Below are 23,400 nucleotides of genomic sequence, written 5' to 3' on the forward strand. Positions count from 1 at the left end.
GCAAGGCTCACCTGCAGCAGTTAGGGGAACTCAAGGACACTTTGACAGTAACCCAGGGGGAGGTAGGGATCACTTAATGTTTTTAGGTGAATTAGGTTTTACTGTGGATGATAAGCATTTCCAGCGAAAATGCATTAACACATACAGTAGCAATCATAAAAATATCCTGGGTAAAACACATCCTGTGACAAAACAATTCTGTTCCAATAAGGAATTGGATGAGGCTTCTTCCAGGATTTAATCCTCCTAACCTGGATGGCAGTAGGCCTAGATAATTAAATATCAAGAGCGTAAATGTAATGACCTTCTCTTTTATCTGCCCCCTCCACAGATAACAGCTCCATCTGTCCTATACACAAGAAACATCTCAAATTAATTCAAGTTAAAAATATGTCAACAGACCAATGCCTAATTGTGTCATCATTTCACTGAGGCATATTTGTATGGACTTTGTAATATATACTTTCATTTTAGCAGGCAAATTAATAAGAAATGCTTCTTTTGGCGTTAGCTGACAGATAATTAAAACATAGACACTGGACAGGCAGAGAAAAAGGCAACAAATCAAGGAGTAAATAATACAGAAGTAAAAAATAGGGTATACATTCATAAAGTTATTGGCAAATTGAGTGGAAAGTGAGTTTAACATTTAATGCAATCAAATAGGACTTTTAGGACATGCATACTGGTAGTTTCATTATATATAGATATTCCACTGTTACGTTCTTGATTCATGATAACTCTATTTGTTTATGTATTGTATGTGATGCATTGCCATGCTTTTTGTTCTTGCTTAATGCAAATCGCTCTGGATTAAGAGTCTGCTAAATGTCTAAATTATAATTGTAATTTTGCCATTCAGGTGTTCCCGCAGAACTTCCAGTCCTTACCAGAGCTAGCTATGCATGTCTGGCAGCCAATTGGATATTATAGACCACCTAGAGGCCAAGCAGAAGATATTAAGCGACTTTAATACATTATTTAATGTTCAGCATTTGATGATTACTGAATAAGTCCACTGAACTACATTATACAAACACTTTTGCTTCCACACTGGAATTAGAATTCTCAGACAGTTTAAAAAGTGACTGATTAAATAGGTTTAAGAGAAAAACTAATGCTTACTGCTATGCCCTAGTCTAGAAAATGCTAAAATATTTGTTATAGAGATGTTTTTTCGATGAGAGCCCAAAAAACTGAATTTAATCCTTGAACTATTTTCTTAACACCTGAGCTATGGCCTGGCTTCAGCTACTGGTAAAGCAAAAGTACGAGAGCAACACCTTGTGGTTAGAGATGGTAATTCATGCTGCTTCACCGAGCATTACGTGAACAAGACACAATACACATCCTGAAACAATCCAAATTATTTAATTTGATAACTTTTTCAATGAATAGAAAAACAAACAAAAGAACTGCAGTTGGATGATGTAAGACCACATAAAGTATTTACAGATATATCTACAAGTAGGAATGGGCAAAATGAAATTGAATTTTCCTTAAACAGGGAGAGGGGAAACAGGAGGGCAGAGTGAACCAAGTGCTTGAAATCCAATTTATACTTTGATCCATGCAGGTGTAGCACACCGAAAATAGCACATCTACAGTGAGCTTGTACATTTGCCATTTGGGACGCCCAATCTACTCAAAGCTTGTAGATCTGTCATTTTCGGTAGGGGACACACATGCACAACCAAGTTTATAACTCGGGCTTAAGATTCCCCCCAGGGCTGTGCATTTGACAACCAAGCATTCTGAACCATACACTTCTGAGTTGAATCACAAAAGCTCAAACAATACAAAAAAATATATATGCTTGGTTTGGCAAAAAGGTAAGCCTGAAATAAGTGCCTGTGATCCCCCACAAGCGAACTCCTGACTGTATCGTTCACAATGCTGATTGCATGACATGGGTATACAACACAGCATGACCTCCATGCCACATCTGCTCATGTGACGAGGAACAAAAGCAAACAGATGTCAAGTGAACATTGTGTGCGTTCTTTGCTGAAATCCCACTGCCCTGCTCCCTCCACTGTGCCCTTTTGGCGAGCTGTAAACCACATTTAAGAAGCCTCTTCATCGATCTTGGGTGCCAGGTAATATTTGACATGGCCCATGTCGGCTATCTTGTATTCCACCACTGGAAACAGGGAGGGAGGGAGACAATAAAATTAACAAATTACTTGAATGGTCTAAAAAAAATTAACACAGGGGCTAAATGCAAACACTGAATAAGGTGTCGTAAAGCTACAGCGTACAGTAGGTTAGTAGGCTTACCCAGGGGGATATCTGCAGACATGCTGAGGATGACTGTCTTGGACAGAGGTGTGGCCTTTGTGAAGAAGTTCAGGTAGTTCAGAGCAAAGATAAGCTGGACAGGTTCATTCATCTCAATGGTCACCTAATAACAGGACAAAAACAAAGTTCCATATCAGAGTTCAGAACAGCTACAGTTCACTGCCCATCCACCTTGATGTGTGAATGCAAAGCCAGTGAGACTCACCGCTTCTTCCTCCTTGTCTACATTGCTGGTCTGGGACAGCTTGACGTTTCCGGTTCCCAGCTCTCCTGTGGCAGAGAACTTGACTCCATCCTTAGCACAAGAGATCATGACGGCATCACCGATCTGCGACAGGTCACGACAGATACGGGCAAACTCTCCCGAGGGCATCTTCACCACACAGCTGTATTCCTGCTCCTATAGGGGCAACACACAGACAGGTACAGGTATTAAAGCAAAAAACATATCTCATGACAGAGATTTGTGTAAGACAAAGACCCAATCTATGACACACACACACGTCCTGCGTTTCCTACTCAATTTGCACAATGTCAACCTCATCAATGTCAATGTTTAACCTTTGCGTCCATTTATCAGTTTCTTTTGGGAAGATGCTTCTATTGTATGTATTCTATTGCTAGTTTGAACTATTGTAAAACGCTTTAATCTGAATAAGAATGACTGAAATCAGTCGTGGTGACTGCAGAGAACTTTAATCCATGCAAGATTGCAGGTAGATAACAGGGATAAAATACTTACTGGAATTCCTAGCTGTTCTACATCGAGGTCCATCAGTTTCATCTCATAATCTGAGACTTTCTCCTGGTCTGAAAGAGCATAGTGAATGGGACTGTTAAGTATCCAGAACATGGATTCCAATTCCAAACACTTGACAGACGCATCAAGTAGACACTACATAATGTGATACATACTAGCAATAATAATGTGGTTCATGACTTGTTGTCAATGACTCACTGAGTGTCTCGAACACAAGGGCAAGTGTGTCTGCATTGTCTTCTGCTCGGAGGGTGATGATATCTTCATTCCCTGCACACTTCAAGATTTTGGACATACTGTATGGGATAATGGGGGAAGAGGGAAAATATTAGGAATGCATGGTGCTATACTCTAACAGCAATCAGTTTTACAATAAACAAGACAAACATGGAAACATTTGAAAAAAAGGAAAAAGGCAATGTAGGACAAGCAAAGCAAGCCACTGAAGCCAGCATTATTATCTTTCCATAAAGGTGGACATGAAAATGTAATAAATCAAAACGAATCCATAGCGTTAATAGTGTAGTACTAAAACTGACAGCATGGTGGACAGGAAATGCAAAGTTCCCGCAACAAAGCAACAACTCCCGCCATCGTCGCTGCAATGAAAATTGGCGCTCATGTGACGTCACCAGTAATGTTTTGGCGCGCCGCGCGCGTATTATACTCCAAAATATGACCATGGATTTTTTTTAAATCGCAGATTAAAATAGATGGCTTTGACCTCAATCAGCTATTTTACCCTTAAGAGTATATTTTACAACCCCCCCCCCCTCCCCCAACAACATTCTTTAATGCAATGTATTGTAAGTAACCATCAGCCATTGCGGTCATAGAAAGTGCAGATGATGAAAATGGTCAAGTACGGACAACTCTGCCCGAGCAAGATGGAGTTCTCTTTGTAAGGTTATAAGCACAAGACTAGAGTTTGACCAGCCCCAATAGGATTGTCATCTATACATTTTCTTTAATTAACACAGTCGACTCAAAGTAGCGTTTAATCCAAGCTTTTACCCATTAGACAACAACAGACTTAACCCGGAACATAAAACGACAATTTAGCAGCCAAGCTAGCGTTGATCAAGTCAATTATATAGGCTATCTAGTCTTTAACTGTTCTAGTACAAACTAAGTTACTCGTGTTACTTCTCGGTGGCTGTCAAATCGTTTTAGTTTACGCACCTGCTGAGGTTGACACCCATGGCGAGGTTTCTGTCGCAGCGGTACGAGTCGAAGCCGTCGCTCCGGAGCGTCAGCTGGACCAGAGAGACGTGAGAGGAGTCCATGCTCTGGAGGGAGATGCCGGACGAGCTGACGTCCCAACACGCTTCTGTGATCAAGTCTTTCAGAGCCTCCAGGACCTTCTTCAGGATGGAGCCCTGCACCAAGCGAGCCTCAAACATGGTATCAAGTTGTGTGTTGTGTATCGACCGCAAAAGAAATTAAAGTGTCCGACTGTGGATCCCCCAAGCAGAGGCTTCACGTTACAGCAGATCTAGATTAGCCGGCAAAGACACGTTTCGCAAAGAGAGAAGTCTTTGTGTAAGCAAGAGAAGAGAGCTAAAACAGCCTGCGACCTGCTCTTCTGAAGAGAGAAAGAAGATGACGCTGCTGAGCGCGCGCTAACTTGAGCTTTTAATGATTCGGCGTCATTCCGTCATTTCCGTATCTAGTTTGAAGATGCCATAGCCTGGGAGGACGCTCATTCACGCTCTGATTGGCTAGTTGGTTGCCCGGCAATTTGTTTGAGCCAATGTGGAATGTATTGATGTTTTTAAGAAATTGCCATTGGCCAGCTACAATAAAGCATAAAAGTAGGCCATCCACCCGGCATGCTACGTATCCAATCACATTGCTTCTGTACACCAGCTATGAGACCTAAACAGTTATGCTATCATTGATTACTATCTTTATTCTTTATACATAGAAATATGTACGTGTTGTTTAACTTAAACCTGCAAGTTTCCATCATGTTAATTTCCTGTCTGGTCTGCACTTTTGCTGACGCTGCTACTATTGAATGTTATGAATTGTTCTGTATTAGTCTTTTGAATGGTCGTTTGAAACCTATTTCCCGCAAGGGACAATAAAGCTAACCATGATCTCAAGATATTTACTTCTATTTGTGTACAAGTACAACAGAGATACATTTGCTAATGAATAACAATTTCAATAAAAACTCTCTGCTCTGCTGGCACAATATTTTGCATTTTTGCAATATCCATCTTTTGTTTGTTGCTTGAAGTATAATGAAAGTAATCAATTTCCACTACCCAGATGTTACATGTAGAAATTGAATTTTATTTTATTATAACCAACTGTACAATACATTTGACTTATGTACTGACATCTTTACTTTGGTCCAAGGTGTCATATAAAAAAACAACTGTTTGAAAATGTATTTTATTGATCAAAGATGCATTTCTTTTTATTTGACTGGCACACAACATGAATCACACAACCAAGTCCTCAGTTTCACACGTAAAAAAAGATGGCATTTTTTAATACCGCCATTTCACCCCTGAGTATATCAATACAGGCCACTCAAGTTAGAAATGGGAACACTGGACACTTGGTGTAGACTGGACGGACACTGCAGAATTTTATCAAAATAACTCGATGAATAAACTACTTTCTCACAGAACAATATTCCTCTGAGGTATTCTGGAATGTTGAAAAATGCATACATGTTTGTATATCCTGTGTGTTGAGCATGATGTCATTTCGGTTTGGGACGGCTGTGCAATTTGTGTTGTGACTAAGCAATAAGCATGTACAAGAGAGACAATTTGAATGATGTCCAACTCGTTAAGACAGAATGTAGTTGGTAGCCATGGCAAGGATGGGAGCGCCTGTGGGCACTCCAGGGAAAGGACCACTGGACCCGGCAATATCAACATGGGAGTATGGTAGAGGGTTGGCAGAGTCAACACCAAACTAAATTCAAAACACCAAGAGAAAAGGAAAAAAAGAACATGGGTTATGATTTTACAGGTCACTCTTCGTAATCTTGCCATCATACTGTACCCACAGCATTTACAAATCTTCTTAGAATAATCTGTGTACCTTATCAAGCCCAGAGGCCATGATGAGGAAAGCTGCTGGGGCCTGGTGTCCTCGGGGAGTACCAGTGGATGGCAGGTTGTTGCTCTGGAGAATATCCTCATACTCAGACTTCCCTTTGTGGAACTCGTAGTCCTCTCGCCTAATGCTGGACACTTCAAACACGTCCCCCAAAACATCTCCAGCTAGACATAAAGCACCAGACACAGGTTATTAAAAATAACTCCGTTAAAGTTGAGGTGTGATTTATACAAAAGGATACTGGGCATTTCTGATAAGGTTCCTTTGGCATATTGTGACATGACGTAATAGTACCATTGTTGCCCCCTTACCTTTTTGCCACTGCATGGCGTTTCCAGAGCGCTGGGCTGGGCCGTTATCCATGATGATCTACACAAGGATTCAATAGTTTAACAGACTGCACACATAATGTCTGAAATTATATAATTCTTTACATTTGAATACTCAGATGTTTGCCCATTTAAGTTGCAGTAGTGATTGCGTCTCAGCAGTACTCACAGAGTAGTTGGGTCCCATGGCCCGGATGGCATGACCAGTCAGAGTAGCGATAGTAAACAGCTGCGGAGATATCTCACGCACGGCCTGCAGACAAGAAACAAGAATACTGTGAAGATGAGGAACGCTGGTGTATGAACAGGAAGGAGGACAAGAGGACAACTGGAGTTAGGTGAATCTATAGTAAATCACTATGTTCTGACCTTCTCCTTCATCTCACATAGAAGGTCCACCATAACCATGCGTCCCTCTGCGTCAGTGTTGCCCACTCTCACTCTGCGACCAGCACGGGACACCACCAGCTCATCAGCCACGTAGCAGTCTGAGTACACACACACACACACACACACGTTAGTGTCCTGAGGGAATCATGAACATGACATGATGATACATCACTCACTGAGAGAGACAAACGTGTGTAGGCAACTGAAAATAGTCAATAACTAACCTGCACCCACACTGTTCCTCACCATCGCCATGGAGCCCACCACTTTCAGATTCTGTGGCCTCAGCTTGGCGAGGATCTAATGAGAGAGACAGGGAGGGAGGTGAATGTTATACTATTTTGGACACTTAACACGTAACATGGGAATGAAGGCAGCAACTGGTTGTTATAATACTAAGGAGTTCTACAAGCCCAAAACAGGTCACAGGGGTGCATACGTTGGTTAGACATACCAACATTCCTACAGTCATTAGTCTGACAACACCGTCGCTCCAGACATGTGCTGCGGGTTAAAACTAACTGTCACTGTGTGTTGTTAGTTGTAAATTAAATGATTAAAGTCTTTATTCATTTAATATACAACAAGATATATTAGTGAACAAAAACCATCACATCATGTCATTGGAATGAGTTTGGACACGCACAGCCAGTGACAACCACACTCACACGCTGCTCTTTTGCAAATAGCTGCATCTCCTCATCCTGTCCCGTCTGTCTCTGTCACTGTGGTGGTCCGTGACACTGTGACCATGCACGTTTATGACAGTCTATATTAGATTGCCTCGCTGGCTCGCTGCAGTGGCTGGGCTGTCAAGTGTCAATTATATGAATGCGCAGCCTAAACCTTAACGTAGCCTATGTGGTAGGCCTACTGGTGGTGGTGGGGTGGCTGGGTTACCTATCTCCGATGCGGTCCCCACTTGCGCTGGCACGGTACATTTGGCATTGAGCGACACGTCGGATTTATCCTTAAATGAGGACGAGACGAGGAGATTGCACATACCGTAACTCCAGAAAGACATGGTTCACTCTGCACTACTCTCCAATGTACCTCCAAGTCATGAAAATATTCCAGCACAGGCAGTGCAAATCCTCCCATGTACAGGTATGCGCTCATGCAAAACACTTTAAATGGCTTAAGCATCTAACTTGCAACATTGTTTTTAATTGCGTGATTGTAATTGCTTGTACACTTGGAAATATTCTACCAATTTCATTTCACATGCCTTTACAAAATATATTTTGTATGTATAATATGTATTAGTTTTATATATACTGTACATTTTAGAAGTGAAAACATACGTTTAGATGCCTGTGACAGGCTGTCACAGGCATGAAATTAAGTGAAAATTCAGTGTGTCAGGCTATGTCAGCTGGTCAGACAATGCTGCTCCGCTTTTCTACCTCAAAAAAACAGGCGAGGACAAAGCCTATGACAGCTGATATTTGGCAGGGCGCAAGCCAAAGTTCAAGTTCATGGAATGATGGAAGTGCCGAGAATTGCGGAGATTTCGGTGTGCGCCGATATTTTGCCGTACGCCGCGTTGATAAATGAGGGCCATAGACGGTGTCTATTTTACGTCATGATGATGTACGATGATAAGAGTGCCCCTCACTTCACATGGGTGTGATTTTTATTGAAGTGGCCCGCTTACTTGGAAGAAACCAGCGACGGCAGCAGCTCCACACTTGTCCCTGTGCATCCCAGCCATAATACCTCCAGCTTTGATGTCTGCTCCACCAGTGTCGTAAGTGATACCCTGAAAACATGACAAAGAGTCTATCACCTATTCAGACATTACAGTCACTAATAAGTGCACACTTTATTAAAGCGGCACTGTACATGTCAAACTTATTAATGTAATTATAGAGGTCCTTTCTCACCTTGCCCACCAGCATCAGAGTTTTTTGGATGGGTCCCTCTCCACAGTACTGGAGCTTGATTACTCTGGCCTGGTGACGAGGTACATCTGTATGGGAAATACGCAACACAATTATGAATATGATGTGGAACGTTAAGAGATATTTCCCTGCCAGTTGAACTTGATTCTCCTACCGTTGGCACAGCGGTTGACTGCAGCCAGACAGGGGTACTCCTTCTCCAAGAAATGTACATCTTTCAACACTTCCACCTATAAAACAGTCAACAGAGGAATGGTCTCAATAATTCTACTGGTAATTATAATGAAGCAGTAACTGATATATGGCAATGCATCAAACCACTGCTACTGAGCTACTTTACAGTCTATAGGTTGTATATAAGGTAGAATAAATAAATACCTGCACAGGGCTGTCCTTGAAGAGTTCCTGGACATACTCTGCCACACGGGGAGCAGCCATACGCTCAGGGTCGGAGCCACCAATGTCACGGCACACCAGTCTGAAGGAGGGCGGTGAAGACAGGTACAGTATGAGCAAATGAGCAACAGAATATAAAAGGTTCTAGGTCATATTTAGTGCTGTGCTCACCTCCCACTCTCCAGAGCATTTGCCAGTTCCACCAGTTTCGGCCCTTTTTCGGCCTGTGATACCCACAGGCCCAGAACACACACCTTGTATGGGCTGGGCTTCATGTTGGCCTCCCTCACCTCCAGGGGCTTTAAGCAGAGAAGATGTATGATTTATTAATTCATTTGTTGAATCAATATTCATCAACTGTGATGACATGTTTTCTCACCATGTAGAGCGCATGAAGAGCCCCAAGGGCTGCCACCAGGGTGCTCTTCTCATAGTCACCATGAGGAGGACAGACCAGCAAGGGCCGCTGCATACCTGCTTTCAAGGCCCTAAGGGGAAAGAGAAGTGAGACAGCACAGAACCAGTAAGATGTAGTGGGGGTGGATGAGGTGGAGTATATGGATTTTCAGCTAGTGTAGATTTTCATCTTACACTAACATTAAATTCCCATTGACAATGAATGGAGAATTTACGTCATATGTGGACGAGCAAATCAGCTATTTTTGTCCTACACAAACATTAAATTCCCATTGACAATGAATGGAGAATTTATGTCATGTATGTAGACGAGCAAATAAGACTATTTTTGTCCTACACAAATTCCCATCGACAATGAATGGATGATGTACGTATGATATAAGAGCACCCCTCACTTCACACAGGTGTGACTTTTAGAACAAAATGTTGACTGAATGAAATGAATGTTAGTACAAAATGTTGACTGTTTCCATCACTGTTAAAGGTGCTAGGACTGACCGCTTGATGGCACTGACAGCGGCATCACTGAATCGCCTGACATCATCGTAGTCACGGTTCAAAGGGCCGGTGGAGGCAAACACCAGTCGATTACCAGGGGCACCAGGTACCTTCAACAGCACCACCTCCTCCCCAAGACCAGTGTCCACCTAGAGATCGGCAGAGGAGACACAGGGATACAGTTTGCGTTAGGTGGCATTAACCTGGATTCCTGGAATCCAGCCTGATTTTCGCTGTTCAACCTTTTCTCACTTCACTACTCAGTCCTATTTCACCCGTATTTCCATTACGTAGACAAGTTAGGAAGTGATTTGAGTTTTACATTGGACAGCACTGCCATCCCACCCCACCCCCCACAGAAGCTGCAGGCTTTCATTTTTTACTATGACGCGAAGCGAGAAAAAATAAATAAAGCAGAACGTAGCAAGCAGTCTGGATCCCAGGCTATGAGGACTACAGGTGATGACTTCAAAAGAATATCACGATTATTACAAACATTTGCCTCGATTATTGCACAATTATAAAAAATACGTAGTAAATGATAAGGAAAATAAAATGCAAATAAAAAGCTTGCTTCTTGATTATACGGTTAGAAGTCGGTTATTGGTTCTATCAGTTTCAACTTACAGAGCTGTAGTCCTGCAAGGGTGCTTTCAGACATTCCAGCTGTGGGCCCAGCGTGTCATGGCTCTGGGCCACCAACACAATGCCATCAAAACTACAGAGAAGAGGAAAAGCGCTGTCTGTTAGAGAACAAGGCACAGAGAAAAAACTGAAGTGAAAATGCTTTGTGTACAAAAAAGAAAAACATGACTTGGTACTCACTTCGGGTCTTTACAGTCAGTGGTCCACTCAATGGGTTGGATGCTTAATAAAGTAATGCACAGAGTATTTACAACATCATATTAATAATTAATCATGTATTCAAAGTAGTAAAAGGCCTTAACATTTGGGTTATATTCACACAACGTTCTCAGAATTTGATTTGTATGTAATGGAAGAATATAGCCAGAACACCTTTTTTACTCCATCATATGAATCAAAATACAGGTCTGTATGTTTTGATAGATGCAATCTCTTGAGATCTTACTATTAGGCTGGGCTAGAGTTAATCCCTACTAAATAATGCAGGGATAGAGATAACACACTGGGGCAAAGTCTGGGGCTATGTGGGACCTTTGAGACGTTTACTTTTAACTAGGACTTCACTGACTGAGTTTTTTTCCTCTTTCATAATGCAAGAGGATCAGAATTGGCTTTTATACAGAGGGGTTGGTTAATGGTTACAATTTTGTTCTTAAGAAGTTATGAATATCGTGCAAAATTCATTCATATTCACACTGTACTCAAACAGAATCAATAGTAAACATATCACATGGCATCAAAGCTGCATTTATAATTTGTCAAGTTATGTTTACAGCTGCACAGCCTTGAGCCTTCATGCATATTGCAATGGTACCTCGAGGTTTTGGCTTGGACAATATTATATTTTATATGTTAGCACATTTCTTCCATTAGAGCTATTTCGCATTTGAGAAATCGCAGAAATGAGCGAAACAAAAATAAAGGTCATGACACCCACCCACTACCTTCTTCGTGTTCAATTACACAATAATAGTAAAAGTATTAACCTTAAAATCAAACGAACCAGTGCAGTGATTTGTTATTCGTAATTGGGGGCCCGTTCTGAGGAAGCCATACATGATACAACGATGATCATGCAAGGAAGAAGGAACGGGATGTCCAAGAAGAGATCATATCTTTTCCAGTTTGATTGCATAACGGTTTAAAGCCATTTCACCGCGTGATAGGTGCTAGGTGCACATCAATTAATGGCATAGTGAATCAAATAAAAACACAAATAAGTGCTAAGCATGGATCCATGATTTGTAATGAGAATCCATCCGAGTGTGCTTTAACAATATTGGACCAAATATTCTTTAAAGCGATTGGTCCTCATTCATTCGTGAGCACGCCGCACACTGCGACATACAGATCAGAAAATACTTAGGCCTAGTGATCGTAATTTCAAAATAATAACGAATTAAATAGATGAAGATTACCTGGTGCACATTGTTGTCCTCCTCCTCCGACGTCTTCAGAGAGAAAGAAACAGCTGACAACCGGTTCCAGTGTCCACCACCACTCCTCCGGTGGTTAGTTGTTCACATGACTTGAGCTCGTTGTTCACACATTGTTGTTGGGAATTGTAGTTTATCAAAACGGCTTTGTACAACGAGCAAGTGCAATCCTTGGAAATCATTTTCACAAAACCACTTCTTTACATAATATGGTATACATGGATACCAGCCAGGCGTTGAAGTGAGCGATGGCTGCTTCCTTTGCTAACTTCCTTTGCAACCCGAATGTGACCATGAACTACAAACCCAAACCCCGGAAGCAGGTGTATGGTACTATAGTGGTTAGGCGAATTACGTCCAAAGGGCATATGGTAAGAAACTTCTCACATGATTCTTGATAACAGGTTAGTGTTTTCATATTTGGTACTATACAAATACTATACATGCATAAATAAAAACTATTTGTCACAAAACACCTAAATGCCAGCTGCAGAAGCAGAACGCATGTAGGCAGGCAGGCGGTCATTAATTCACACTGTTTTGTTTCCTTTTTTCAGAAAATGTGCTCTTTTCCAACACCAAACGGGTTTCTTATCGTGATCTCATGACTCACCATAAATCATAAGCAAGTAGGGTAGTTCCAGCTACTGATAATTGCACAAGTATAAGATAGACATGTTTTATCAACAGATTGTGAGCACTGAGCAGTTAACTAACACTGACTGCTTTCCTTTGCCAAAATGTGGTGTTACAATTTCTTTATTTTCTTTTAACCAACCCTCTTCACCCACTTTCTTGCAGTAGTTTCACTACCTAATCTATTCTCAACAGATGATACTTCCTCCTCCTTGCTCCTTGTTGATCTTGAGGAGTTTCTCCAATAAGTTACCAGTAAACCCAGGGAGACGTGGATTGTGCAGTGCAGCAATGCGGTTGGTGCAGTTTCATCATCACGGCGATGAAGGGGGGATAAGAGTGGGAATTGAACAAGGTGAGGGAGTAGTGGACTTGAAGGCTTTTGACCCCTCCATGCCCTCGACCATGAGACAGCTGCTGGAGATGGGTGACAAAGGGCTGGAGGGTGCACACAGGTACAGTATGTCAGAATGGCACTGCCACATCAGGTTAAGCCATATTCATTTCTTAAAAAAGTATTATAGTATCTCAAAACATCCAGATGCATTGCATTGTGAGCTTGTAGGTCGGCTATTGGCTATCTTAGCTATTTAGAATTAGAAACGTACGGGTTACATTTTATTAAATGAACCCCATTCTCAATCCTGCCACAGATCTCCATCCTATGTGTGGTCAGCACCAATTCACATCTTCCTACGTTTTCCTCTGCACCCCCTCCCCCCTCTCAGGGCCCTGTCCTCTGGTCAATGTGTGGTGTCGAGGTCGGACATCAAGCTGCTGTCTCCTGTCCTGGCCCCAGAGAAGGTCATATGTGTGGGTATGAACTACCGCGACCACTGTTTGGAACAGAACGCCCCCATCCCCAAAGAGCCAATCATCTTCAGCAAGTTCCCCAGTGCCATCACTGGACCGTACAGTGACATCATTCTACCATCAGAGAGTCAGGTGAGACACAGACATGTAACAATACAGTGTCAAATTGTTAATTTAATTCTGACAGTGTACAAATGGAACCCATAATGGTCCAGTTCATTCCATTTGTACACCCTCTGTCAAATTTATGTTGTGTTCACACTAGCGGAGACAAAAGCTACAAAACGACTAAGCATGCACAGTTACATTGCTGCTAATCTCTCAAGACAGATTCAGAGCTCCGCAGCTGTCGGAAACTCCTGTTACGTGTAGAGTTTGTAAAAAAGACGCACTACTGGAAGAGGCTGAAGGAGAGTGAACAGGTCGACGTCTGGCGGTCTCTACACCGGAAATTCAAATAAATTATTTTTCTTTTTGCAGATGGGTTCCCAGATTACATTGATGCAGACTCACTGTAAATAGTACAAGGAACTGGTTAACAGCAAGAATGACATTTTCTTCCTTTTACAGAACAGAGAATGGATTGTGAGGAGAGCGAAGGGAAGTGAAAATGATGAAACAAAAACATGACTGAAACTTTACTGCAGCAAATGTTAGAAATGAGTCGTTTGGGGGGGGGGGGGCGAGCCCGATAGTGGAGTGGTTAGGGCATGTAGCCGAGCGTACCATATACATGTAGGCTCTAAGTCTAATGCCTGACAGTGAGTGCCCAGTTTCACTCCCAACCCTGGTGGACTAATTGCTACATGTCACTACTCTCTCCTTGTTTCCTGTGTCTCTCCATTGGTACTTCAAAAAGTAAAGGGAATATCTCAGACCAAGTGCACTGACATTTTGTTGTATAATACTTCTTCTTGACTTGAGAACTGTCTCATCCAATTTCACTTTTCAGAAGAGTGCACATGAAATCAGGAGATTAACGGGAGAAATTACAAAATGGGAGCACAGCAAGAGAACGCGTTAAAAACAGTGAGACTCCTACTAGAATTGTGAGTCTTGGCATGTATGTGACATGCCTAACCTGACTCTGCCAGATTGCGGCAGTATTGAGTTAACCAGTTCCCTCCTCCTGCCTGGATCTGGGCTCTCTCAAGCAGAAACGATGAACCGGAAACAGCGCGACAACAATCTGACATCTCCATAATCATTTGGAGTCTTGTTAGGTTGTGTTTACATTTGTGCTGTGGCACAGCTTCAATATGTCATCAGTCTCATGTTGATCCCGACTGCATACAGCTGCATATCGCTCCAGTCTGATTTGGTCCGGAGTACATTGTCTCTGCCCGAGAGACACTAGTCTCTCCCTTCTGGCAGAATGCAAATGTTGTCCAGCAGGGAGAGTGGTTTTACCAGGCTATGACATGCCTGCCCCTGCCTACTTTTAGATGCATTGTTGCAGAGGTTAAGTTGACAAACTGTGTGCTGTTTGATTTGAAGGAGGTGGACTGGGAGGTGGAGCTAGCCTTTGTGATTGGACGAAGGGGAAAACACATCAAGGTGAAGCGTCACACATCAACTATAGATAAAGTAAAATTACATACAGGACATTTCACCTACAGATAACCCATTCTGACATATTGCCATCTGCCCTGCTCTTGTTATTCAGGTGGAAGATGCTCTATCATATGTGGCAGGGTTCACTGTAGCCAATGATGTCAGCGCACGTGATTGGCAAATGAAGCGCAATGGGAAGCAGTGGCTGCTGGGAAAAACATTTGACAGCTTCTGTCCACTCGGCCCTGCCTTAGTGACCACTGATTCTGTGAAAGGTGAGAGGGACAGCAAACGAGGCAACAAAAGACAAACAGGGTAGAAAATGTAAAGTTACTGTTGTAAAGGAATTATTAGTTTATTACTATTATAGATTATCACTGTTGGGCACATACCTTGTATTACTTGTGTCACAGGTTTCTGCCTGGCAGGCAACACTTTGTACAACCAATTTATATAATTCATTGAGGACTTTATAGGAACAAATTACTGTGCTTCCAGATCCCCACAACTTGGGCATTCGCTGTTTAGTTAATGGAGACACGGTCCAAAACAGCAGCACTGATCAGATGATCTTCAAGACAGAGGAACTGGTTGCGTGGGTCTCAAAGTAAGTTTGATACAGAGCATAGCTTGTGAGACTCAGGATTTCGCCATTTATGCCCGTTTGTCTCCTGTTAGTGTTAGATTCAATCATTACCTTAACTCTGATCGTCTCCTGTTAGATGTGTGATCTGAACTCTGTTCGTCTGCTCTGATAGGTTTGTGACCTTAACTCCAGGCGATGTTTTCCTCACGGGCACTCCTCCAGGTGTGGGTGTGTTCAGAAAGCCTCCAGTCTTTCTCAAGGTGAGGATGATCAGGTTTTTAAACTACAAAATGAACCGGAACAGGAAACGGGTACACCACCTTCTGGAAAACCCAGGACTACGGTTATGCATATACCCTGTATTATAATCCTGCCTATGCAAGGTTAAAGGTACCAATATTTGAACACGCTTATTGGTGCATTGTCAAGACTATATCCCTTGCAATGCCAGACAAGCTGGCAACGAGGTGTTTATATGGTAATAAAGTTGTATGTTAATCAAGTATTAAATGCCTGGTCATCACAATATTCAGTATCTGAACTGTATACAAGCTGTGTACAGCTTGAAAGAGCCTAATGCGTTTAGCCAGTACTAGTCAAAAACATAACCTTTCCGTGACTATATTTGAATCATTTCACCCTTTTTTTCAGAGAGGCGATGTGGTGGAGTGTCAGATAGACCAGCTTGGATCTATACTGAACAAAGTGGTCTAACACGTGACAAACAAGCGAGTGAACCCTGCTCCCTTCCATCAAGCCACTGAGGACTGATTGCTAACTAAGAATAAGATCAATTAATTTACTGGTTTATAAGTTACTGATGGCCTCTTAAAAAGAAGAAAAAAAGACAATCACTGACAATCAGTGAAAATCTATTGAAGATGTTATAGGTTTCTGTTTTGGAATGGGTTGCTATGTTTGTGTGCTGGGGTGTAAGCTAGGAGAAGTGAAGTATTTGTAATATTGTATAAACTAATTAATTAGATGAGTCGTCAGGGCTTTCACGAACTCCCACAACTAAACTGCTGCTGTGATTGAAAATTTGATAAACTCTGCAAGTGTATGGATTCTTGCCTTATTTTATATTAAAGATTATATTGTCATTTGTGTATATAGATTCATGATTTTATTGTACAAAGTTAAACTTCCTTGTATACTTTTAAAGACATATCTTGTTGCCTTGGAGGAACTTTGGAGCCCAACTGTTTCCATCTTGGCTGTAACTCAAGCACACCAAATTGCTCATAATTCGACCTGCTACTATCCTACCTTGGGGCCCATTTGTCTATGCCAATTATTAGCTCTTTTAAATTCACCTTAGATTCCACCACTGAATGACCCATTGCATATAGTCAGACATACACAAGGACATTTTGAACTTTTTTATCCATGGCTTTTGGATTTAGAACAAAGTCAGCAATGATTGAAGTCACAGTATTGTTAAACTGTGTTGGATCCAAACAAAAATAGAATTGTATCTGTGTACGTGTGTACATCACAACCAATAAAATAATAGAAATATTGCTGCCTAGAATTCCTCCCAGAAATTAAGGAACTAATGGAATATTCTCCGCCAAGGAAATGCTACACATTCAGGTAAAAGAAAAACATATAAAATGTATAATATTTCTCTTAATTGTTCTGTCTTTTCAAATACAAAAAAATAACTGAGCAGCAAATTTCAATGGTATACCACCATAGCCAATAAAAAACTAAAAGAATGCAGTTCTCAAAAAACAACACTGGGTGGCACTAGTGCTTCAAACTTAAAAAACAAACAAAAAACCTTTGGGGTGGCACTAATGCTTAAAAAATAAAACCCCCAAACCTGAACAGATGCTGAGTCGAATGTTAAAAGAAAAACAACATGCAACACCTAAATATACAGAGACTGCGGCTGAATGCTGTGACCTAAGTAATGGTCAACAGGAAATATTTTTTCAAAAGGAACCGATTTTCGTATCAATCATAGATATATTGTGAGATGAAACACTGTAGTTTATGTTGGTTGTCTGCCAGCTGGAAGCGGGGGCTGACTGCCAGGAACATGCCGCTTCTTTGCTGCTCCTCCACAATGACCTGCGGACACAGACACTCAATGTAATATAAAATAAGACACATTGATTGAATTTCAACAAGGGTAAAAAAAAAAAAAAAACTGAAAACTAACACATGTGCAATGCCAAATAATGTACAACAGACAATACAGTACTTAAATGAAAGAAAGAAAATACAGTAAGAAGAATCAACTGTTTATTGACAGTAGTGGTTCAACTTCTCACATGTGACCTCGGAGTGAGACTCTTAACTATCATTTGCCTTTGTTAGCTGCATAAAATCTGCAAGCAGCTTTCCCTAATTCCCTTCTGACATGTCACAATTTCTAAAGCCCGGAAGCCTCAAACACTAACATCGATTGATGTAAAATGGTAGGCCTATAGAGAAGGGAGATAATGCGACAGCCTGTATATGAAGCCTTTGTGGCTAAATATAGTGCTAGTGCTCTATTTTTGCAGGCAATGATTGCAAAACCACAGAGTACTACTGTACACATGCAGAGGGTGAACTGAATGAGTGCCAAACTGTCTCCAGCGATTTAAAGACCAAAGCTGAAGCACCCATGTACTGTACATGGCATCTCCATGGTTGGGAATATGCAGGGGCAAGTGTTGAACTTCAGTCCACCCCTCTTCTAATTTTAAGACTTATGCCCCTTCAGCTCTATTCATTCCCTTTAGAGCTCAACACTTCGCCAACATGTTAATTTGTCCTGACCAAACTCAGTGTACAGCTGAATTTCTTGCCTGATAACTCTGAATTGGGTAGGGAATATGGATCTACTTATTGAGTATTGATCTACTTAAAAGAAAACAAAAACAAAGTGTTGCTATAGTATCAATTATGGCCTTTATTTGCTAAGACTAAAGCCATTGCTCTCTGGATTCAAGTTTGATCTTAACACTTCTGCCAACAAGCTGGCCAGACTAGAATCAGTGGGCTTAATTTCTTGCCTGATAACTTTAAATTGGATGGGGATGGAGTATCAAGATAATTTTAATTGAAATCCTATTACATTGAGAAAGTGGTAATTATTATCAATTACAGGTTTTTAGTTTGGTTTGGGCTCACACAAAGCTTGGTACACCTGGGGTCTGGTTGGTGACTGAATAGAAATTCTGAACCGAGGCTGACGTTCTCTAGTAACAATTCTGTTCAGAGTCGGAGCTACATTTAGACACACAAAAAAACAACACACTGTCACTTACCCCCAAGTCTATTAGAGTTCTCACTGCAGTGCGTGACATTTCCTCTGAGCAGCTCTCTATGAAATGTGGCACAAAGACTTGCATACATCAAAACCGCAGACAGCTTTTCAATATTCCTTTTAAACACCACCTCCAGATAATACTAAAGCCATTACCAGTCGGATGGATGGCATTTTATGCAGCGTAATGCTGAAGAGCATGGTTCCTCTTTACCTTATTTCATATGGTTCTTTTCCACCACAAGAATCAAGCAAACTGCACTGTGCTGCTGTGTAAGATATTTTCTGTGGAACTCAGCCTAAAAGAATGTCAAAAAAATGTCGATCTACAAGCTCACAATGTGCCACAATGTGACGCATCTTGAGCTTGTAAATTTGCTATTTTCTTTTACATATTTCTTGAATGACGTATCTCCATTCAGGGATGGATTCAGTTTTAATAGAAACTCTACAAAAAACTATCAAATAACTTCACAGGTTCTGGAAAATGTCAGGTTATGGGTTACCCTTTGTAGTCGAATAGAGCCATTGCTGAGGAAGGCAGTGTGATATTTGAAGTGTGTGAGTATTAGTGGTGTGTCATGCTCGTTGCACGGTACCACATTGACGTGCATGCGCAGGTGCGGCACGGTACGGTGAACACGTGTGCCTGCTAGAACGTGCTCCGCAAGATTCAAGAGAAGACGCACCAAATAGCCTACGCAAATCCAGTGGTTAGTTGCATAACAGGTTTACTGGCGGTGAACGCGCCCCACTAGATTCACGACATGTCCCAAATGTCCCAAATCAAATGGCTACTTTGCATAACAGGTTTAACTGTTTACTTGAACGTTCTTATATATGATATAAAAGCAACACAGCACTCCGTTTGCATGCAACAAGAATGCATCCTCCTCCATCAAAGAAGAAGAGATTCGTCCAAAGCAAACTTTTTAGTTTCGCTAGTGGAGCACAGTAAAGAAGTTGTCTGAATATTTTAAGTTTTATTTTTGGTTTTTATAAAAAAAACATACGTCAACATTTATTTATTTTTAACCTGGTGCCAAAGTTTGTGCTATTGCCATTGAGAATGCATTGGGCGTTTAAGTTAAATAACTATAAAAGAAACTATAAAACATTTCAAAGTAAAAAAGTTCCAGCATGTGTCTCCACAGTCAGCTAGCTGAATTATAAAAAGTGTGAATGGAGCTTCTAGGTGAAAGTAATTTTTTGAAAGTGTTGCGTGGGCACACAAAGTGTTAAGAACTTAGGAAAATCGATTTGTATGTGAACGTGGGTGCATGTGTGAGGGAGAGACTTGGTCGGTGGATGCAGGAAATTGCACTCACCGTAGTGCTGTCTGTCCTTATCCGCCATGTTGCACAGATGCAAATGTATTTGAGCAACACAGACAGCCTCTGTATGAAAAAAAACATTGTTCAGTACAATATATATATATCGTTGCTGTCGGGAGTAAACTACCTAACTCCATTTTTGAGGTTTTAGATTTATTTTTGCATAAATCAGTGCTATTGAACACCCTTTACGTCTGTGTTGTTGTGAAAATACTGGACCAATGAAAAGTAGTAATTTTTTTAAAAATAATTTCCTGAAAATATTACATTTTGGAGTTAGGTGGTTTCACTCACACACACACGCACACACACGGCAAATGGAGCCAGATACTCCATTCCAAAGGGAAGTGCATATTGCATGCTTGGTCTACCATGACATGTAACTGGTTCCACGTTCAAGTTAATAATTTATCTATTATGGTCGATCCATAATGGTCTAGCAGTATAGTCTTATAGACTAGTAGTGGTCATTAATAATCATGAAAGGTGGGTGAGCTGGAACAAAATGGGAAAATGGCTTGTATGGAGAGATCGCAAGTATCAAGGACACAGGAGGACACAAATTCATTATTCAATATGAGTTCATACAGGGCACAATCTGTTTTAATACTCTCAACTGTCTCCCATCTACAAGATGGACACTAACGTTAACTTAATTTGTATACTCTAAAAACAATTAATACAACAATGAATACATTACTGTGTGTATATATACACTGTACATGTATATTGTATATAGTACATTCCCTAGGCTGGAGAGGCACGCGCACACACACACACCTGGCAGAGGAGTACAGAGGAGATCCAGTCCCTGTGTGGCCGAGCGCAGTGCCCTCAGATGCCCAGATAGCAAACTACAGAGGAAGAGGAGCATCTCTGGACACTGGGACGGCTGGCTCAACTAGAGGGACAAAAACAATGTCAGGAGGTTGATGGGATATAGCTGGATGCACAGACAATGACAGAGCAATACAGACCAAGTCAGGATGATTTACACGTTGGTCAACTGTACAAAGTCAGGGAATAAGGCGTGTGAGTTGAGATTGTGTGTGTGTGTGTGTGTGTGTGTGTGTGTGTGTGTGTGTGTGTACCTTGTAGAAACGAGACTCTCCATCCTCAGAGTCAGACTCATCGTGGTATGGGTCATCAGAGGTGCTCCAGGAAAGGGTGCCCAGTTTCCTGTAGGCATCACAGGCAGGAGCATCCCTGAGAACCTGGCCACGCCATACAGAGAACAAGAGTCAGGTAGGAGGAGCAATTTATTTTGCTATCCTATATAAAATGTATATAGGAACATTAGCAACCAGTTGGGAGCTTGTAGAGTGGCTATTTTCGAGGTGTATAATAAATGTCACGTTATAATGTAGGCTAATAAAGGTTCACGCGCACACATTGTCGGCATGCAGGCACAGTGACAACGGAATACAGTCAAGGGTGCGCCCCTTATTACCTAAACAGGAGAGAGATCTGCCATACTGTATATGCGCACGGTGACCCACTGTATACTTTCACCTCACCAACCACGCTATTTGATGCGATTGCATTCACATCTCTCTCTCTCTGCACCCTCTCTCCCTCCATGACCATGAAATGGAGAGCAAAATACAGCACGAGAATAGTTTCACATGGCTATGCACACACGACGCATAGACTTGTTGTTGGTGTACTACGCGATGGCATTTGGCCTGGGTCCTTAATAGTAGGTTAATATCCACAGTTTCTCTCTAGCTGTCCACAATTAACCTATTGTTCAAGCTTCGCACTCGGCACCAATACAAATGAAATCACCAGTCCGCACTGGACTAGTAGACTGATATATTATTTATTATTGGATGCAGCAGAGCAGAGCCTTTGCTCCCTGGTGCAGTTGATGCAACAGATAAGTTTTAAAGTTGTTAGCAGTGATATATAAACATGAACAATCGGATAGATATCCGTGTAGTTTGCACACACAAAAAAAAGCGTTTTGCAAAAGATCCATATAGGTGTAGCCCAGGCCTAAGTCTTACCTCCTCCATGATCAGGACGCCACAGCGTACCAGGCTGTCCACTGCCTCCACAGCAAAACCGTTCGCAGATTGACAAGGCTGGAGAGGAGAGAGAGGGAGGGAGATAGACAATGAGAGAGCTCAGTTCTACTTCTCAATGCTTAATGCTATGATTCGCCTCGGGGACAACAGGGAGTTAGCGAGGCCAAATAGCTCAGACATCTGAGAATTTCTGAGGGAGGACAGCTGCCAGACAGCATTAAATGTGTAGCGGAGATGTTGTTTAAAATGAGAGGAGGAGAGATAGGAGGCCGCAGGACCAGAGGTAAGAAAGGTATTAGCCGGTGAGAAATTGGAAGCTAGACGCGCCTGCAAGGAAAAAAAGACTCGACGAATGGAGATGAAGGCAGCAGTGAGCAAAGAGGGCAAGAAATAGTATTTATGGCTTGGATTAAGAGCCCTTGATGTCAGATGGAATGCACTCACGCACGCACAACGCACACACGTCTCACACACACACACACACACACACACACACACACACACACACACACACACACACACACACACACACACACACACACACACACACACACACACACACACACACACACACACACACACACACACACACAAGATGAATGGTCCACTGAATAAGATACGCTGGATGGACCCTGGTGTGTGCGCGCGCGTGTACGTGCATGTTTATGTGTGATGTGAATTGATGCTCACCGGCATAAAGCCCGGAGGCAAGAGGTGGCAGAGCTGCAGGGCTCGCTCGGTTAGCTCCGTCTGACACAGAGCCACATCAAACTCCACGTCAGCTTTGGCCTCGTCACCACCCGCCTCAGCACTCCTTACCCCGCTGCCGATGCCACTGCCAGCCACGCCACACAGCATTGCCGACACTGAGCACGCTGGGAACACACACATAAGCGGTTTAATCATTTCGTTGGATAATAGAGATGGTGCAGAAACACGTCACTTAGACAGGCCTTTTCGACAACACAATGAACATGTCTACGGATTATTGCTATAGACTCTGCCCTTAAGACAGAGTAAGG

General features: G+C 42.0%; 4 protein-coding genes across 5 annotated transcripts in view; 1 reads left to right on the forward strand and 3 right to left on the reverse strand.

Moving 5' to 3' along the window:
* Positions 1 to 1,355: 1,355 nt before the first annotated feature.
* Positions 1,356 to 4,679, reverse strand: LOC308317588 (proliferating cell nuclear antigen). The gene is made up of 6 exons (XM_080766716.1): positions 4,244 to 4,679; positions 3,260 to 3,357; positions 3,044 to 3,111; positions 2,507 to 2,701; positions 2,281 to 2,404; positions 1,356 to 2,143 (listed from the first exon to the last, which is right to left on the reverse strand). Exons 1-6 carry the CDS (start codon positions 4,462 to 4,464, stop codon positions 2,067 to 2,069), a joined length of 783 nt encoding a protein of 260 aa, XP_080622842.1. The 5' UTR covers positions 4,465 to 4,679; the 3' UTR covers positions 1,356 to 2,066.
* Positions 4,680 to 5,341: 662 nt separating this feature from the next.
* LOC308317386 (putative aminopeptidase W07G4.4) lies at positions 5,342 to 12,238 on the reverse strand. Its single transcript, XM_080766354.1, has 16 exons — positions 12,143 to 12,238; positions 10,905 to 10,946; positions 10,707 to 10,797; positions 10,080 to 10,228; positions 9,544 to 9,652; positions 9,336 to 9,463; positions 9,147 to 9,246; positions 8,923 to 8,998; positions 8,751 to 8,836; positions 8,522 to 8,626; positions 7,089 to 7,164; positions 6,844 to 6,962; positions 6,644 to 6,727; positions 6,457 to 6,514; positions 6,128 to 6,309; positions 5,342 to 5,998 (listed from the first exon to the last, which is right to left on the reverse strand). The coding sequence occupies exons 1-16, from the start codon at positions 12,151 to 12,153 to the stop codon at positions 5,870 to 5,872; spliced, it is 1,545 nt and encodes a 514-aa protein (XP_080622480.1). The 5' UTR covers positions 12,154 to 12,238; the 3' UTR covers positions 5,342 to 5,869.
* Positions 12,239 to 12,495: 257 nt separating this feature from the next.
* fahd2a (fumarylacetoacetate hydrolase domain containing 2A) lies at positions 12,496 to 16,852 on the forward strand. Of its 2 annotated transcripts, none has more exons than XM_080766037.1 (8): positions 12,496 to 12,564; positions 12,992 to 13,251; positions 13,525 to 13,741; positions 15,107 to 15,166; positions 15,276 to 15,438; positions 15,662 to 15,770; positions 15,922 to 16,009; positions 16,401 to 16,852. In XM_080766037.1, exons 2-8 carry the CDS (start codon positions 12,992 to 12,994, stop codon positions 16,461 to 16,463), a joined length of 960 nt encoding a protein of 319 aa, XP_080622163.1. In that variant the 5' UTR covers positions 12,496 to 12,564; the 3' UTR covers positions 16,464 to 16,852. The 2 variants fall into 2 exon arrangements, with proteins under 2 accessions (XP_080622163.1, XP_080622162.1); XM_080766036.1 differs by having other exon boundaries at positions 12,503 to 12,531.
* A 282-nt stretch (positions 16,853 to 17,134) lies between these two features.
* The window catches only part of gpat2 (glycerol-3-phosphate acyltransferase 2, mitochondrial), a 121,156-nt gene continuing 114,890 nt past the window's right edge, over positions 17,135 to 23,400 (reverse strand). The window contains exons 17-23 of the mRNA XM_080765222.1: positions 23,069 to 23,253; positions 22,358 to 22,435; positions 21,440 to 21,562; positions 21,129 to 21,249; positions 20,343 to 20,411; positions 19,016 to 19,071; positions 17,135 to 17,828 (exon numbers count right to left, since the gene is read on the reverse strand). Of these exons, the coding sequence (XP_080621348.1) occupies positions 17,712 to 17,828; positions 19,016 to 19,071; positions 20,343 to 20,411; positions 21,129 to 21,249; positions 21,440 to 21,562; positions 22,358 to 22,435; positions 23,069 to 23,253 (749 nt within the window). The 3' untranslated portion in view covers positions 17,135 to 17,711. The remainder of the gene's footprint in view (positions 17,829 to 19,015; positions 19,072 to 20,342; positions 20,412 to 21,128; positions 21,250 to 21,439; positions 21,563 to 22,357; positions 22,436 to 23,068; positions 23,254 to 23,400) is intronic.

Source organism: Protomyctophum bolini (genome assembly GCF_963924005.1).
Source record: "Protomyctophum bolini genome assembly, chromosome: 6".
Taxonomy (NCBI): domain Eukaryota; kingdom Metazoa; phylum Chordata; class Actinopteri; order Myctophiformes; family Myctophidae; genus Protomyctophum; species Protomyctophum bolini.

What these genes read in the sequence shown, in the direction of transcription:
- LOC308317588 (XM_080766716.1), bottom strand. Translation starts at nt 4,464, where the DNA reads ATGTTTGAGGCTCGCTTGGTGCAGGGCTCCATCCTGAAGAAGGTCCTG. An exon ending in CCTTGTGTTCGAGACACTCA is followed by an intron (nt 3,112 to 3,259) that starts GTGAGTCATTGA and finishes ATGCTCTTTCAG; the next exon opens with ACCAGGAGAAAGTCTCAGAT. An exon ending in GTCTGCAGATATCCCCCTGG is followed by an intron (nt 2,144 to 2,280) that starts GTAAGCCTACTA and finishes CCCTGTTTCCAG; the next exon opens with TGGTGGAATACAAGATAGCC.
- LOC308317386 (XM_080766354.1), bottom strand. An exon ending in GCTGTCAGTGCCATCAAGCG is followed by an intron (nt 9,653 to 10,079) that starts GTCAGTCCTAGC and finishes CTTTCCCCTTAG; the next exon opens with GGCCTTGAAAGCAGGTATGC. An exon ending in CGCCATGCAGTGGCAAAAAG is followed by an intron (nt 6,310 to 6,456) that starts GTAAGGGGGCAA and finishes CTTTATGTCTAG; the next exon opens with CTGGAGATGTTTTGGGGGAC.
- fahd2a (XM_080766036.1), top strand. An exon ending in GACCACTGATTCTGTGAAAG is followed by an intron (nt 15,439 to 15,661) that starts GTGAGAGGGACA and finishes CTGTGCTTCCAG; the next exon opens with ATCCCCACAACTTGGGCATT. An exon ending in CTGGTTGCGTGGGTCTCAAA is followed by an intron (nt 15,771 to 15,921) that starts GTAAGTTTGATA and finishes CTGCTCTGATAG; the next exon opens with GTTTGTGACCTTAACTCCAG.